Here is a 12160-nt window from a genome sequence, read left to right as displayed (position 1 = left end):
AACGTGCTGGACATGTTAGCGTGCAACCCCTGATATCGAATCAAAATCTGAGCCAATATATGGGCTCATGAACACACCAGTGTAACATGAGCAACAATAAGGCAGACAACATGAAGTTGCAAACCGCTGTTCCGTTTTACAAATTTGTCATGGACGTCTAGGTAATTTTGATATTTAAACAGTTGAACAGTCATGAACACACTGCCATAACATTAGCAAAAATAAGGCTGTTCCATCTTGCACGTTCGTAATGCACGTCTAGGTATTTTTGATATGAAATATTATAATCATCAATGATGATAAGGGCTTATTCGATGCAGAAGCATGATCTTTAATGCAGATATGTGGGATGTGCAGATAGGCCAGGGGTAATTGAAGACGTTGACGTAGATCAGCTTATCCTTGATTTTGTCATTTGCTCCAGGTGTAATGACATGAATGGAAAGCCTTCACTTATCACGTTGACAACCTCCTGCCGCTTGCGGGAATGGATTGAGAGAGCAGCTTCCTTCAGCAGACTACCCAAGTTGTGATACATATGACGAAATGCCCAAGTCTGAAATTTTGCATAACGTACCATGATGAAACACACATTTTTATATGCAAATAGAAAGCTGCGCAACAAAAACAAACCTTACAACATCTTTCTGGAGAATACAACACCATGTGTACGTGACGGATCGAAACAGGTTCCGGATTGTGCGCACAACACATCCTGGTATTGGCGAGCAGTGGCTACACACACACCTGCAATGTATGTACAATTTAGAATGGTGTCACGATCAGGCGGAACATATATACGCAAAAAAGTGCGCTTTTATGGATGAATCTTACCCGTCAATCGATTCCGGATCATCCACAGTAGTCAATAGATTAACCCTACGGCCAGGAAATGACGTCAAACAGGAAATGACGTCATCAAGGACGTATGACGTCACTCCAGGCCGCAGCCGCTCCGCCCTCATATCAGTGAGGTCAGTGGATAAGATAGTTAATCAGTGACGTCACATAGTTAATCTTAGTGATATGATATCAATGATAAGATTAAGTAACAATAATGACGTCATGGTGAAACACACTAGGAATCGAACTTGGGTCCTTTAGGTTGTCAGACGAGCGTCTTAAGCCACTGGGCCACGGGCTCTACATGTTTACTTGCGTCGCTAATCAGGATAGAATTGTGTGGGGTGGAGAGGTTGTTTGATTTCTTTTACGCCAGGTGGCGTCATGGGGGGAGTTGAGTTCGTTCATCTACAGATGGCAGCACTTCCAGCAAATTTACCGCCGTTCAACAGATGGCGCTACCTGCGCCCCCAAATTTTAAATTTCGCGCCCATTTGACTTCGCTCTTGGTTTAAAAGAACTCCCCACGATCATGTTGTTTTCATTTTAGAAAAAGAAAAACAATGGCGAGCCAGTTCTATGTCAACTTACTGTCAAACGCCTCGAGTGATGTATTTCCTAGTAACACAATGAGCGATTTCGTTCAAAAAAAATTACGAAGCACTTCTACGTCAGTTTCCTGTCAAACGGCTCGAGTGATGTATTTCTTAGTAACACAAGGAGCAAGTTTAGAATGAAACTCGCTCACCCAGTGCAATTAGATCGAAAGTGGCAGGTTGCTCTGACTGAGATGAATATTCCATTTGCAATTAACAATAACACGAGGAGAGCCCCTCCTCGTTACTGTAAGCGTGAGAGAGCAAGCAAAATGTGGGAGAAAACATTATTGTAAATTTTTTCTCCATCCCTAACGAAACAGTAAAAAATAACGAGTATAAAAAAGAACAAATTCATTCGCTTTTTCATGACTTATTTTTATTATAACAGTTAGATCACAGTTATCTTTCAAGTCTATAGTCATTTCAAAGAATGAGCAAAGCATAGTGCTACTCTAGTTTACAAAACAGTTGAGCTTCGTTGACATTTGGATTTTCATACTCTAATTCACTGTGTTATGCAAAGTAAGTAACGGGCATATTGTAAGACAATTACACACATGTCTCGCTATAGGGATAAATATTCCTTCTATTGACGTTACATGACACAGTCAACCTAACACAGCATCGAATCGACATTTAAATTAAGTCGATCCACATACCGTGTGAGGACGACGATGAGGCAATGTTGATTTTGTGTTGGTGATATCCAAAGCGAACAGAAAGTCCAACAGATCACTGGTCTCTTTGCGGAGATTTTCCGACAAAAGGAGGTCATCACACTCAAGTCTTGACTGATGAAGTTGTAGGACAACTTTCCCGTTGCATGAGAGAGTCTTAGAAAGGCTGTCTCGCTCCGATGAGGAGCAAAGTCGCTCTACACATGATGCCGACGAGCCGCTGAAGTTTCTACAGTGAGCCAGACGGTATGGGGAAGTGACGGAGACAATCATGAACCGTTCGTACTGCATTTCCGTGAATGCTACAATGAACTCGCATACAGCAGTCTCAGATGATTACGCTCGAAGAGTCCACTCGTACATCAACAGTCTGACTCGCTCAGTCTCACCAGCTCAGTCTCACCAGAGAGGGGCTCGCAGTGACGGCGAGAACATCAGGATTTGACAGGCAGGCCACATGACTGCCCCCCCTCTCTGGATTCGACGCTGTGCTAGGAGTTCTGTTGAATGTTTCAGCCATCTTTATGTCAAGGTTTTCTTTCCCATACTTTTATTGACAACCTCCACGTGACAACAGCGTGCCTTGTAGACGTCATAGACACTAATCACCTCTTTCCGCAAACTCATCGCTAGCCTAATCTCACTTCGTTCCGCTTGACAACTTTTGCGCATTCGACATCGTGTTACATCTTTTCCTTCCACGTGATCGCTCCATGCATATGTCTTCGTGTTACATCGTTGCAGTCAACATCCTCGTTACTCACGGTCCGCAAACTCTTCGTTAACCTTTTTTTCTTTTTTCCTTTGCAAAGTAGAGCGTGGGTAGCACTTTCGAAATCTGCTTTCGCAAAGGAAGAGATCCAGTGTCGTCTGCTTTTCATCACTTTTCCGAAGAGAGGCGAGCATGGAATGATAGCGACACATGTTAAGAACTAAAACAAAAAAAACAAGTTGAAACGAAATAGTAATGTCTTCAAAGAGTGCTTGATTATTATGTACATATTTCTACTCACTTAAAAACAAAATAAAATAAACTAGTGATTCTCCGATTAAATCTTTTTATTGAGATACTTTAACAACAATATAACAGCCCTCTTCGACAGCGTAATTCCATATCCAGAATGATGTTGGCCATGTGTTCGACCGAGTGTGTATACATTTTGTGGGCAGCGATGAACTTTTAGCTCCCGATCCTCACACAAACAACATACTTCTACACATTCCTGATCGTAAAAGCTATGACTGACATTCACCAATCTCAAGCACATCTGTAGCTGTTGTGTTTCATTGTGTGTGAGAGTAACTCCATAGCGTGTTGGAAGACCAGTCTTGTCCCAAAGTCGTAACGCCAGCAGTGATGCATTAGGAGGACACGTATGGGCATAAACGTATTCTTCCAGCTCAACTTCTTTGCTACAGTTACCTTGTCGAAGTGAAGATGATGACTTCGTTAACTCAAAAGTTACTATGACGAGAAAGAATATGTGACACAGAAGACAAAATAGAAAACACACCCTATCCATTTCGCTCTTTTATGATGAAGTGAGAAGGTCTTAGTATTGAGGATGAATTTATTTCTTATTGACGATACATTTTTCTTATTCACAAACAAGTCGATTTTTCAAAAGGTCCAGAGTAAATAAAGTTATGTACTTGGCAGTTGAATGGAATCCATGCTTTATGGCAGTGTCGATAAAACACAGACTCTTTGTAGCAAGTTGCATGGCATCGAAACGAGTCGAATAGTCAAATAGCTCACTCATTTGCCGTGACCATTCGGTTAGTAAAACGAATGATGAACTTGTTAAAAACGAATCGTCTGTATGAAGCATGGAATACATTTCCTTTGCAGTTTCCCAAATGACTTGATTTGGAGGATTATTCGGTAGAGCTCGAAACAGCACAATGTTCGTCACAATTTGAAAAGCTTCCGCTAATGGCGTCCTCTGACCGTTGTTAACCCACAATTTGATAGCTGCTTCCAAGAGGTATGTTTCTCATTACATGGCAGATGGAGTTGAAATATGTGGGACCTCCTATTCCATTTACCGCATTCATCTTCTCCTTTTTCCGATTGCTCTGTTTCGTCGTCTGTGGACCATGAATCGCCAGGCTGGGTTTCAACGTCGGACCATGCTGTACTGGTCATTTTTTTTTTCAACCGAGGTAATTTTCTGCTATCCACTGCTTGTCCGCACTTCCACTGAATCTAACTAAATACTGGAGCTTTCCATTTCTAACTCGTCTTTTTATAATCTTTTCTACTTTCGGTACTTCTCTCACTCTTACCATTTCACTCTCGTAGAAACTACCAATGATATCTTCATTGTTAAGGTCACGCAGTAGGTATGTATTAGGATAACCTATTTTGATTGCTCTCACCGAAAAAATCTCTTTCGTAAATGACTGTAAATATCTCTTTGTTAACTGGTGTCTATATTTGGCAATTCTAACGAGATTACCAAGATTGTAACTGGCTTCTTTGGGGGTTCAGTTGGGGTGGGATAAAGTCTTTCTCGGAAAATGTGCTCGTTTTCTTTGGTTACATCCACAGGTCTCGCAGAGAGAGTCCTGTGCACTCGATTGTTGTACGCTTTGATTACTTGAGGTAGAATCTTCACATAACGTTTATGACCCTGATAGGTAAAGATACGGTAAAGTGTAGACACAATACTTCGCTGACATCTCTCAACTATCGCACATTTATAAATAGACATAGAATGATATAACGTTATGCCTTTTCTTTTCAAGAACTCTCGCACTACCTTGTTCGTAAACTCTGTTCCTCGATCACTATGTATCAGCCGTGGAGTGCCGATCCTCTTAAATGCAACTTTAAATGCTCGAAGAATCTCAGGAGATTTTTTATTGCGAATGGGTACAACAGCGAGGAGCCGGGAAAAAGCATCTATACAGAAGAACAAATAGCGAAAACCATCATTTTGCCCTTTTAGAGACTGCATGTCCTTTAGGTCGATTTGGAACATTTCCTGCTTTCCGAGTGCAATTATTTTCCGAAAGGTCTTGGGTCGCTTGTACTCCTTATGTAAGCTGTAAACATCACTTGTCTCCAGATATTTAGCAACTCTGCCCTTCTTTTCACCGATGGCTTGAGCGAGTCTCTGCACTCCACCAAAACTGCCGGCATGTTCTGGGTCGTAATAGGCGGCCATTAGTGCTTTCTTCTGCTGCGAACTCGAAGAGCGTCAAGGGATAGATAGGCATTTATTGTAGCTGACACGTCTCCTCTCATCCAGGAAGGTTGTCTGTTGTGAAGTTCATACTTCAGCAATTCGACAATGGACGAGTGTGGCACTACCTTCCCGTGACATATAACTCTTCCGTACTCGTCGTAAGCTAGAACAGTTGTTATCAGTTTGAGTATTGCTAATACCTTTTTATGATGCCTTGGAGGGAAGTGCGACAATATGGTTTCATCTTGAAAATAGTCTTTCTGTTCCTCCTGCACAGGCTTCAATATGGGGTCCATGTTAGGTTTCGGCGGGCACGCTTTGCAGCACGTGTGATTGCTGGCGAGGCACCTTCAGGTGTGCTTGCTTCACTTGTAACAGGCGATGCTCGACTGCTCGATGCTCCCGTTACTCTGTGTTTTTTTAAACGATTTGGATGCACAATAAGTGTTGGTAGATTCAGTTTGACCAATAGCGGCAAGATGCGATCGAAGTAAGGAGGAGTTGGAACATTTCTCGCTCTTGAGACAAGATAATAAACGAGATCGATTATATTACTATTCTCCAACGTTTGACCGTCAACGATTACTTCGAAGGTTTGCGCATTCCAGGAGATTGTTGGTTGTAGAAGTTGCAGAAGTTGGTTTGCTCTGACCTTATAACCACTACTCATAAAACCAACAATTGTGTCACTTTTCTCCCCCTCCTCGGTCTGTGTTCCTTCTTCTCGCGATCCAGGAAGTGTTTCGCTTGTATGTTGTTTTGCAGCTCTACTTGAATGTAGCAAAGAGTGAAGATACTGAATTATCTCTTTTGCCTTGATGTCATCCGGTTCATCTTTCTTCAATATATTTGGGATGTGATCTTCTCGGTAAGGTACAAGTTCGTATTTCTGCATCGATTATACTCCGATTGCTTTTGCAATCGCTCTTCCACCCAATGAGGAGATGAGACCCAACAAAGGTGGCAATAGAAACTGCAGAAAACCACCTGATTGTTGCAAGACCTTTTTAGCTTTCTTGACCCCCGTTGCGTCTCGTTTTGCCAAAATGCGAATTGATGCTGCGTAAGGTTTTAATTGCTTTCTTACTCTCGGAGTTACTGTGACGTTTCCTTCACAAAGGTTCATACAAATTTCTCTGACCGTATTCAACTGATCCTTTGTAGCATGCTCCAAAAGATAATAACGTTGCTCGGGTGACGTAGTTTCTGCGAGCAAGTGAAGAAAATGAATATTCTTCTTTACACGTTTCATGTTTTATATACTATTTGGCGATGATCGTCGGGAAATATGTTCGTCCACACTCGATAGTGGTCTGAACAATTTTGAGACAAGTCAATTACGATGTATGAATACGGTTTCTTACAAGCATCCTTATATATGCTTGTCAATAAGTCGCTTTTGTTCCGTCCAAACAATTGTCGTGAAAGTATTTGTAATTGATCCACAGTTCGAGCAGAACGACATAGAATTAGAGCACTGCTATTGAACTGAATACATCTATACAGAGGATCATTAACAAATAAATATTGAGTAATGAAGATGGCCGAACAGTTGAGATGGTGGCATCCAGCTACATAGAAGTTACAGATTTCTTTTAGCCTTTTCTTGTCAGCCAAGCAATCGTCAAATATGATTAAAGAATTTCTAACATCCTCCAGGTTAGTGGGAATATCTTGACTGAAAGTTACCTCGGGAAAATCGTCAAAAATAGGTTGCTTGTACAAGTATATGTATAGTATACGATCGAAAGGTTTATCGAAGACAGTGGCTCTATGCTTGATCAAACGTGTAACGAGTGTCGTCTTTCCACTTTGACTTTGTCCAGATATAGTCATTGAGACAGGAGTGATAAACCTATAAGGTCTAACCTCAGTCATCTCTTCCAAGTAAATGAAGACTGGTATAAATAGCACATTACATAAGACTTTTACTCTTTTTTTCTTCAAGCATGTGTGTTTTTTTATGAAAACGATAAATGGCAAACAACACTTAACCTTTATGCACTCCTTTAGTTTGTCAATGTTGGATATGGGAGCTGAGAAACTCATATCTGTATATCTTGTGCAGCAAGTCAGTGTAGAATTCTCAAGTTCTAGCACTTTCAGTTTGTGCAAACATGCAATATGAGTCTGTGACTGTATCTTTTTTTCGGAACAAGTCTGTTCTAGACGGTTTTTTTTCTTACTTTTTCCTGTTCAAACTTGTCTAGACATGTGATGAGCACGTGATTGGTTACGTCAGAGAAGGTAACCAACAAAGTCAAACATGTCTATGCATGCACTGTTCGCAAAGCGCTATATAAGACTGCCCTCCATGACGATTCTTCGCACAGATCCTCACAGGAGGAAGGGTACGTTACACTTTTTTCCTTTCGCTCCGATATGTGGGAAAGTGTGCTTATATTTATTCTTATTTTCAGCTTCACTCTGTGTGTAGAAAAGAATAAGTGAGCCAGAGTGAGAAGTCACCACAAGAGAAAGGTATGACATCTATTTTGGATAAGCTCGATAAACTCAAGAAACCTGGAGATGGAGATATTCAGAAAATGAGTACCCTACCGAAGAATGAAAAGCTGGAGGTCTTGGATTTGCGAAAGATTGACACGGTGTACGGCGAAGCGGTCTATGTAGAAGTGTTGATGGAGAATGACAAACGTGTAAAGTTCTACCTTCCTAGTCGCTTTAAGCGTTTGACAGAGGATGATCTAGAGGAGATGAGACAACTGCCAAATCTTAAAATTGAGAAAAAGGAGAGATTCAAAGATGGCAAGAGAGTTGCTTCGCCCGACATTCTATTCACTCATGGGAAGAAAAAGTGATGATACATCGACATATCGGCAGCTCCCATCCTGAGACACTTCTCTCCACATCATGGTGACCTGTCACTTATGTCCTCAACACGAACGTCAGTACTATGCATCAATAGAGGGACTCCAAATTCATCTGGCAAACGTTCACGAACTCCAGACACCCTGCATACCATTTTGTGAGACTCTCTGCACACTACGGAACTACACGAAACGCTTCGAGTTGCATCTACATGACAGAGACGAGGCGGGGCATGAAGTGACAACGTTTTTTCATGAGTATGAACACTATCTTGCTAATGTATTGCGACACTTTGGATTCCCACTGCGCTACTTCACATTTCTTAAAGTAGAACTTGGGCGACATACGCCCGATGAGGAGTTACGACTTGAGATTCATTTTGTACCTTCTAAAGTGAGAACTGTTTGGTCAGAGGGAGATGTACTGCCTTCGATTGCACAGACGAGTAGTGAGATAGCACAAACATTAGAAAACTTAGAAATTCAAGGCTCCGGTTTTTTTCTCTTTCGCATTCTTGCTTGTATTCTAAACATTGGACGTTTGGCTCCTCAACTAATTGGATGTTCCCAATTTGAGTTACCGAGTGAATTGAAACGAAAGTATCGTTCCCTGTTGAATGTGGATTACGGACTACATGAAGATGAAGAGAACATGTGTTTTGTCTTCTCCGTGATTGCTGGACTACATCCTGCCTCGCATCACAGGCGGAGGGCATCTTCCTACAGACCATACATAACACAGTATGTATTTCCTGATACATTTCCCGTAGCTTTCCCAAAAGATGTAGAGATATTTGAGAAACGTAATGAAATTAGCATTAATGTGTACGCGTACGAAAAGGAAGAAAACTACATTTACCCCATCAAAGTTGTTGATGAGGAGCGTCAGAAACATGTGGACTTGTTACTAGTTGACTCTCATTTTGTGCTCATCGCAAATTTTAATGGATTGTTTGTTCCACGTGGACAATTTCATTGTAAAAGATGTACAATGGGCTTCTGCTCAGAGGGAAGTCTGAAGTGTCATTTAAGTATGTGTAAGCAACAGAAAGTAGCCAAGACCATTTACCCAAAGAAGGGAGAGACATTAGCATTTGCAGGGGAACATCTCATGTCAGAAGTTCCCTTCTACTGTGTGTATGACTTTGAAAGTGTGCTGTCACCGTGTCTGGATTCAGGAAATGTGTATGAAGATCACATCCCCTCTTCATTTTGTCTGTTAGTGATACGCGCATCCGACTCATATGTCCTCCAAAAGCATCTGTATCGTGGACCTAATTGTGTCACTGTCTTTATGGAGCTACTGCACAGACTCCATGACGACATTTTGGAATGGATACGTACAATTGCCCCTCTAGAAATGACCGCAGAAAACGAGCAGCAGCATGCCACAGCAAGTCACTGCAACGTTTGCCAGGAATCTTTTGCAAAGAAGCAAAAAGTTCGTGACCATGACCATGTAAGTGGAAAATTTCGACAAACTTTGTGTAACACCTGTAACTTGAAACTGAGAGTGCCTCCTAAGATTCCAATCATTGCACACAATGCCAACTATGACTTGAGTTTTCTTTTGTCTCACTTGCATTTGCTTAAGAAAGTAGACATAAAGGTGATTGCCAGTAGCTCCCAAAAATTCAAGGCTATAGACGTTGGCTCTTATCGATTCCTAGATAGTTTAAACTTCTTGAATGCAAGTCTCGAAACATTAGTGAAAAATCTACGTGAGAAAGGTGAAGACAACTTTCGTTGTCTTCGTCAATTTTTTCCAAACGAAGAACACTTTCAACTAGTTGTTCGCAAAGGAGTGTTTTGTTACAATTTTGTCACCACTTTCGAAGCCTACAATGAGCTTTCTCTACCTCCTCGGGATCAATTCTTCAACACTTTGAATGGGACAGAAGTAAGTGAAGAAGATTATTGTCATGCACAGAGGGTCTTTGAAAAATTTCAACTCCGTAATCTGGGAGAGTATTCAGACCTATATTTACTCACAGACGCACTGCTTTTAGCAGACGTGTTTCAGGGCTTTCGTAAGTGGACACTTGACTTTCACAAGATCGAACCTTTTCACTTTGTGTCTCTGCCCGGATTAAGCATGTCTTGCGCTCTAAAAATGAGTAAGGTAGAGCTAGAGTTGATTCACGACCCTGACGCGTACCTGCTGATTGAAAATGGCATACGAGGAGGTATTACACAGTGTTCGCTGAGGAAAGCGACTGCAAATGTACCAGGAACAGAGCAGTTTGACCCCAAAAGCCCAAGTAGCTTGATCCACTACATAGACGTTAATGGGCTTTACGGTTCAGTAATGAGAGAACCACTACCTTACGGAGGTTTCGAGTGGCTCACAGAGGATGAAATCACGAACTTGGATATAACACACCTCCCAGATGACGCACCTATGGGTTACTTCCTCGAGGTAGATCTAGCATATGACAAAGAAATCCACCAACGTCACAGAGATCTGCCAGTTGCCCCCGAGAAAATGTCAGTTCCCTATGATCTGCTGTCAGAGTATCAAAAGGAATTGATGAAGAAGTTTCACCTTCCTGAGAAAGCTACCGATGCAAAATTACTGTTGACATTATTCGACAAAGAGAGATATTTTCTACACTATCGCAATCTGCAGTTGTATATGCATTTGGGCTTGCGTCTCACCAAAGTTCACAGGGTTCTAAAGTTCAATCAAAAGCCCTTTCTCCGATCCTATGTGGACTTCAATCACGATCTTCGAAAACGAGCTACGAATGCCTTCGAAAGCTCCCAAGCTAAGATTGCAATTAATAGCGTGTACGGACGTTCGTGTATGCAGGTTAGAAAGTTTGTAAACTGTCGTCTCACAGTAACCGACGAACAAGTGCTCAGACTCCTACGCAAACCAAACCTAAAGGAGTTCCGACCGCTGAGCTCTCATGTTATCCTCTTCCAATTCTCTCAATCTGTGCTCCGCATGAGACAGCCACTGTACCTAGGATTCGCGATACTGGAACTGTCCAAGCTGAAGATGTTTGATTTTTACCACAACCACCTTCTTCGTGTAGCTCCAGATACTAGACTGTTGTATATGGACACAGATTCCTTCATCATAAAGTTGAGTGAAGAGAAAGCGCTTCTCGAACTAGCTGACAAGCATCTGGATAACTCTAGCTATGACCCCGATCATCCGTTATATTCCGCGAAAAATAAGATGGTACTGGGAATGTTTAAAAACGAGATGCCTCGTGATCACATTCTCGGTTTCTGTTGTCTAAAACCAAAACTGTACGCTCTCGAACTGAGTAGCAAAAAGCAGTACAACCGTGCGAAAGGTGTGAAACATTCTGAAGCACAGAAGCTTCTTTATTCCCTGTACACCGACGCTCTTGAGTATGGCAGAATACACTCTATTAAACAGAACCTGATCGTGCGCAAAGACAATGTAAACAAAAGTGTCTCAGTGACAAAGATTGCTCTCAACCCTTTGGATACAAAGCGTTACATTTGTGCAGATGGAATTGAAACGTTCCCTTTTGGTTTTCACACCTAATCATATGTATGCATCGGACAAGTGTAAACAAAGATGGAAGCAACAGGATGGTAAATGATGGAAAAGCCAATTACCATCAATATAGATGTTACCCTTTCTTTATTCTTGTGTTTTTTTCTAACAAGTGTTTAACACTAAAGGAGTGTTGATTGTACATATCTTCATTTGACTTATTCAGTGCACCTTTTTTCTAAGTTTTTTTATGTGAATGAGAGAGTTGTCACTTCCTTAAATAAAGAAACTTTTTCAAAGTGTTTGCAAAAAAAAGTGGAGTATGTACTTTGCAAAACAGCTTGTTTCAGTTCTCTTGTTTTCAAAGTGATGATGAAATTGTGACTGTATAATACTTTTCGCCATTTTTGTGAGCTGTCTGATGTAATGTATCCTACTTTTCTTGCTAAGATGACTAAATAAAGGCTCTTTTCTTTTCAAAAACAAATTTATTCACTTTTAGAGTACACTACAACATGACATGTTATCTGTTTTTCGTGGT

At 41.3% G+C, this 12160-nt stretch overlaps 1 protein-coding gene and 1 long non-coding RNA gene across 2 annotated transcripts; one reads left to right on the top strand and one right to left on the bottom strand.

The window, feature by feature from the left end:
- Nucleotides 1-513: 513 nt before the first annotated feature.
- On the bottom strand, nt 514-856 carry LOC135372817 (uncharacterized). The gene is made up of 3 exons (XR_010416126.1): nt 835-856; nt 639-747; nt 514-556 (listed from the first exon to the last, which is right to left on the bottom strand). It is a non-coding gene; the product is annotated as an uncharacterized LOC135372817 (long non-coding RNA).
- A 6552-nt stretch (nt 857-7408) lies between these two features.
- LOC135372810 (uncharacterized) lies at nt 7409-11704 on the top strand. The gene is made up of 2 exons (XM_064606275.1): nt 7409-7664; nt 7734-11704. Exon 2 carries the CDS (start codon nt 8185-8187, stop codon nt 11665-11667), a length of 3483 nt encoding a protein of 1160 aa, XP_064462345.1. The 5' UTR covers nt 7409-7664; nt 7734-8184; the 3' UTR covers nt 11668-11704.
- Nucleotides 11705-12160: the final 456 nt, after the last annotated feature.

This window comes from Ornithodoros turicata, unplaced genomic scaffold (assembly GCF_037126465.1).
Source record: "Ornithodoros turicata isolate Travis unplaced genomic scaffold, ASM3712646v1 Chromosome17, whole genome shotgun sequence".
NCBI classification, from domain to species: Eukaryota; Metazoa; Arthropoda; class Arachnida; order Ixodida; family Argasidae; genus Ornithodoros; species Ornithodoros turicata.
The sequence above is the reverse complement of the archived record's forward strand: the minus strand, read 5'-3'. Positions and strand labels throughout refer to the sequence as shown.

What these genes read in the sequence shown, in the direction of transcription:
- LOC135372810 (XM_064606275.1), top strand. Translation starts at nt 8,185, where the DNA reads ATGGTGACCTGTCACTTATGTCCTCAACACGAACGTCAGTACTATGCA.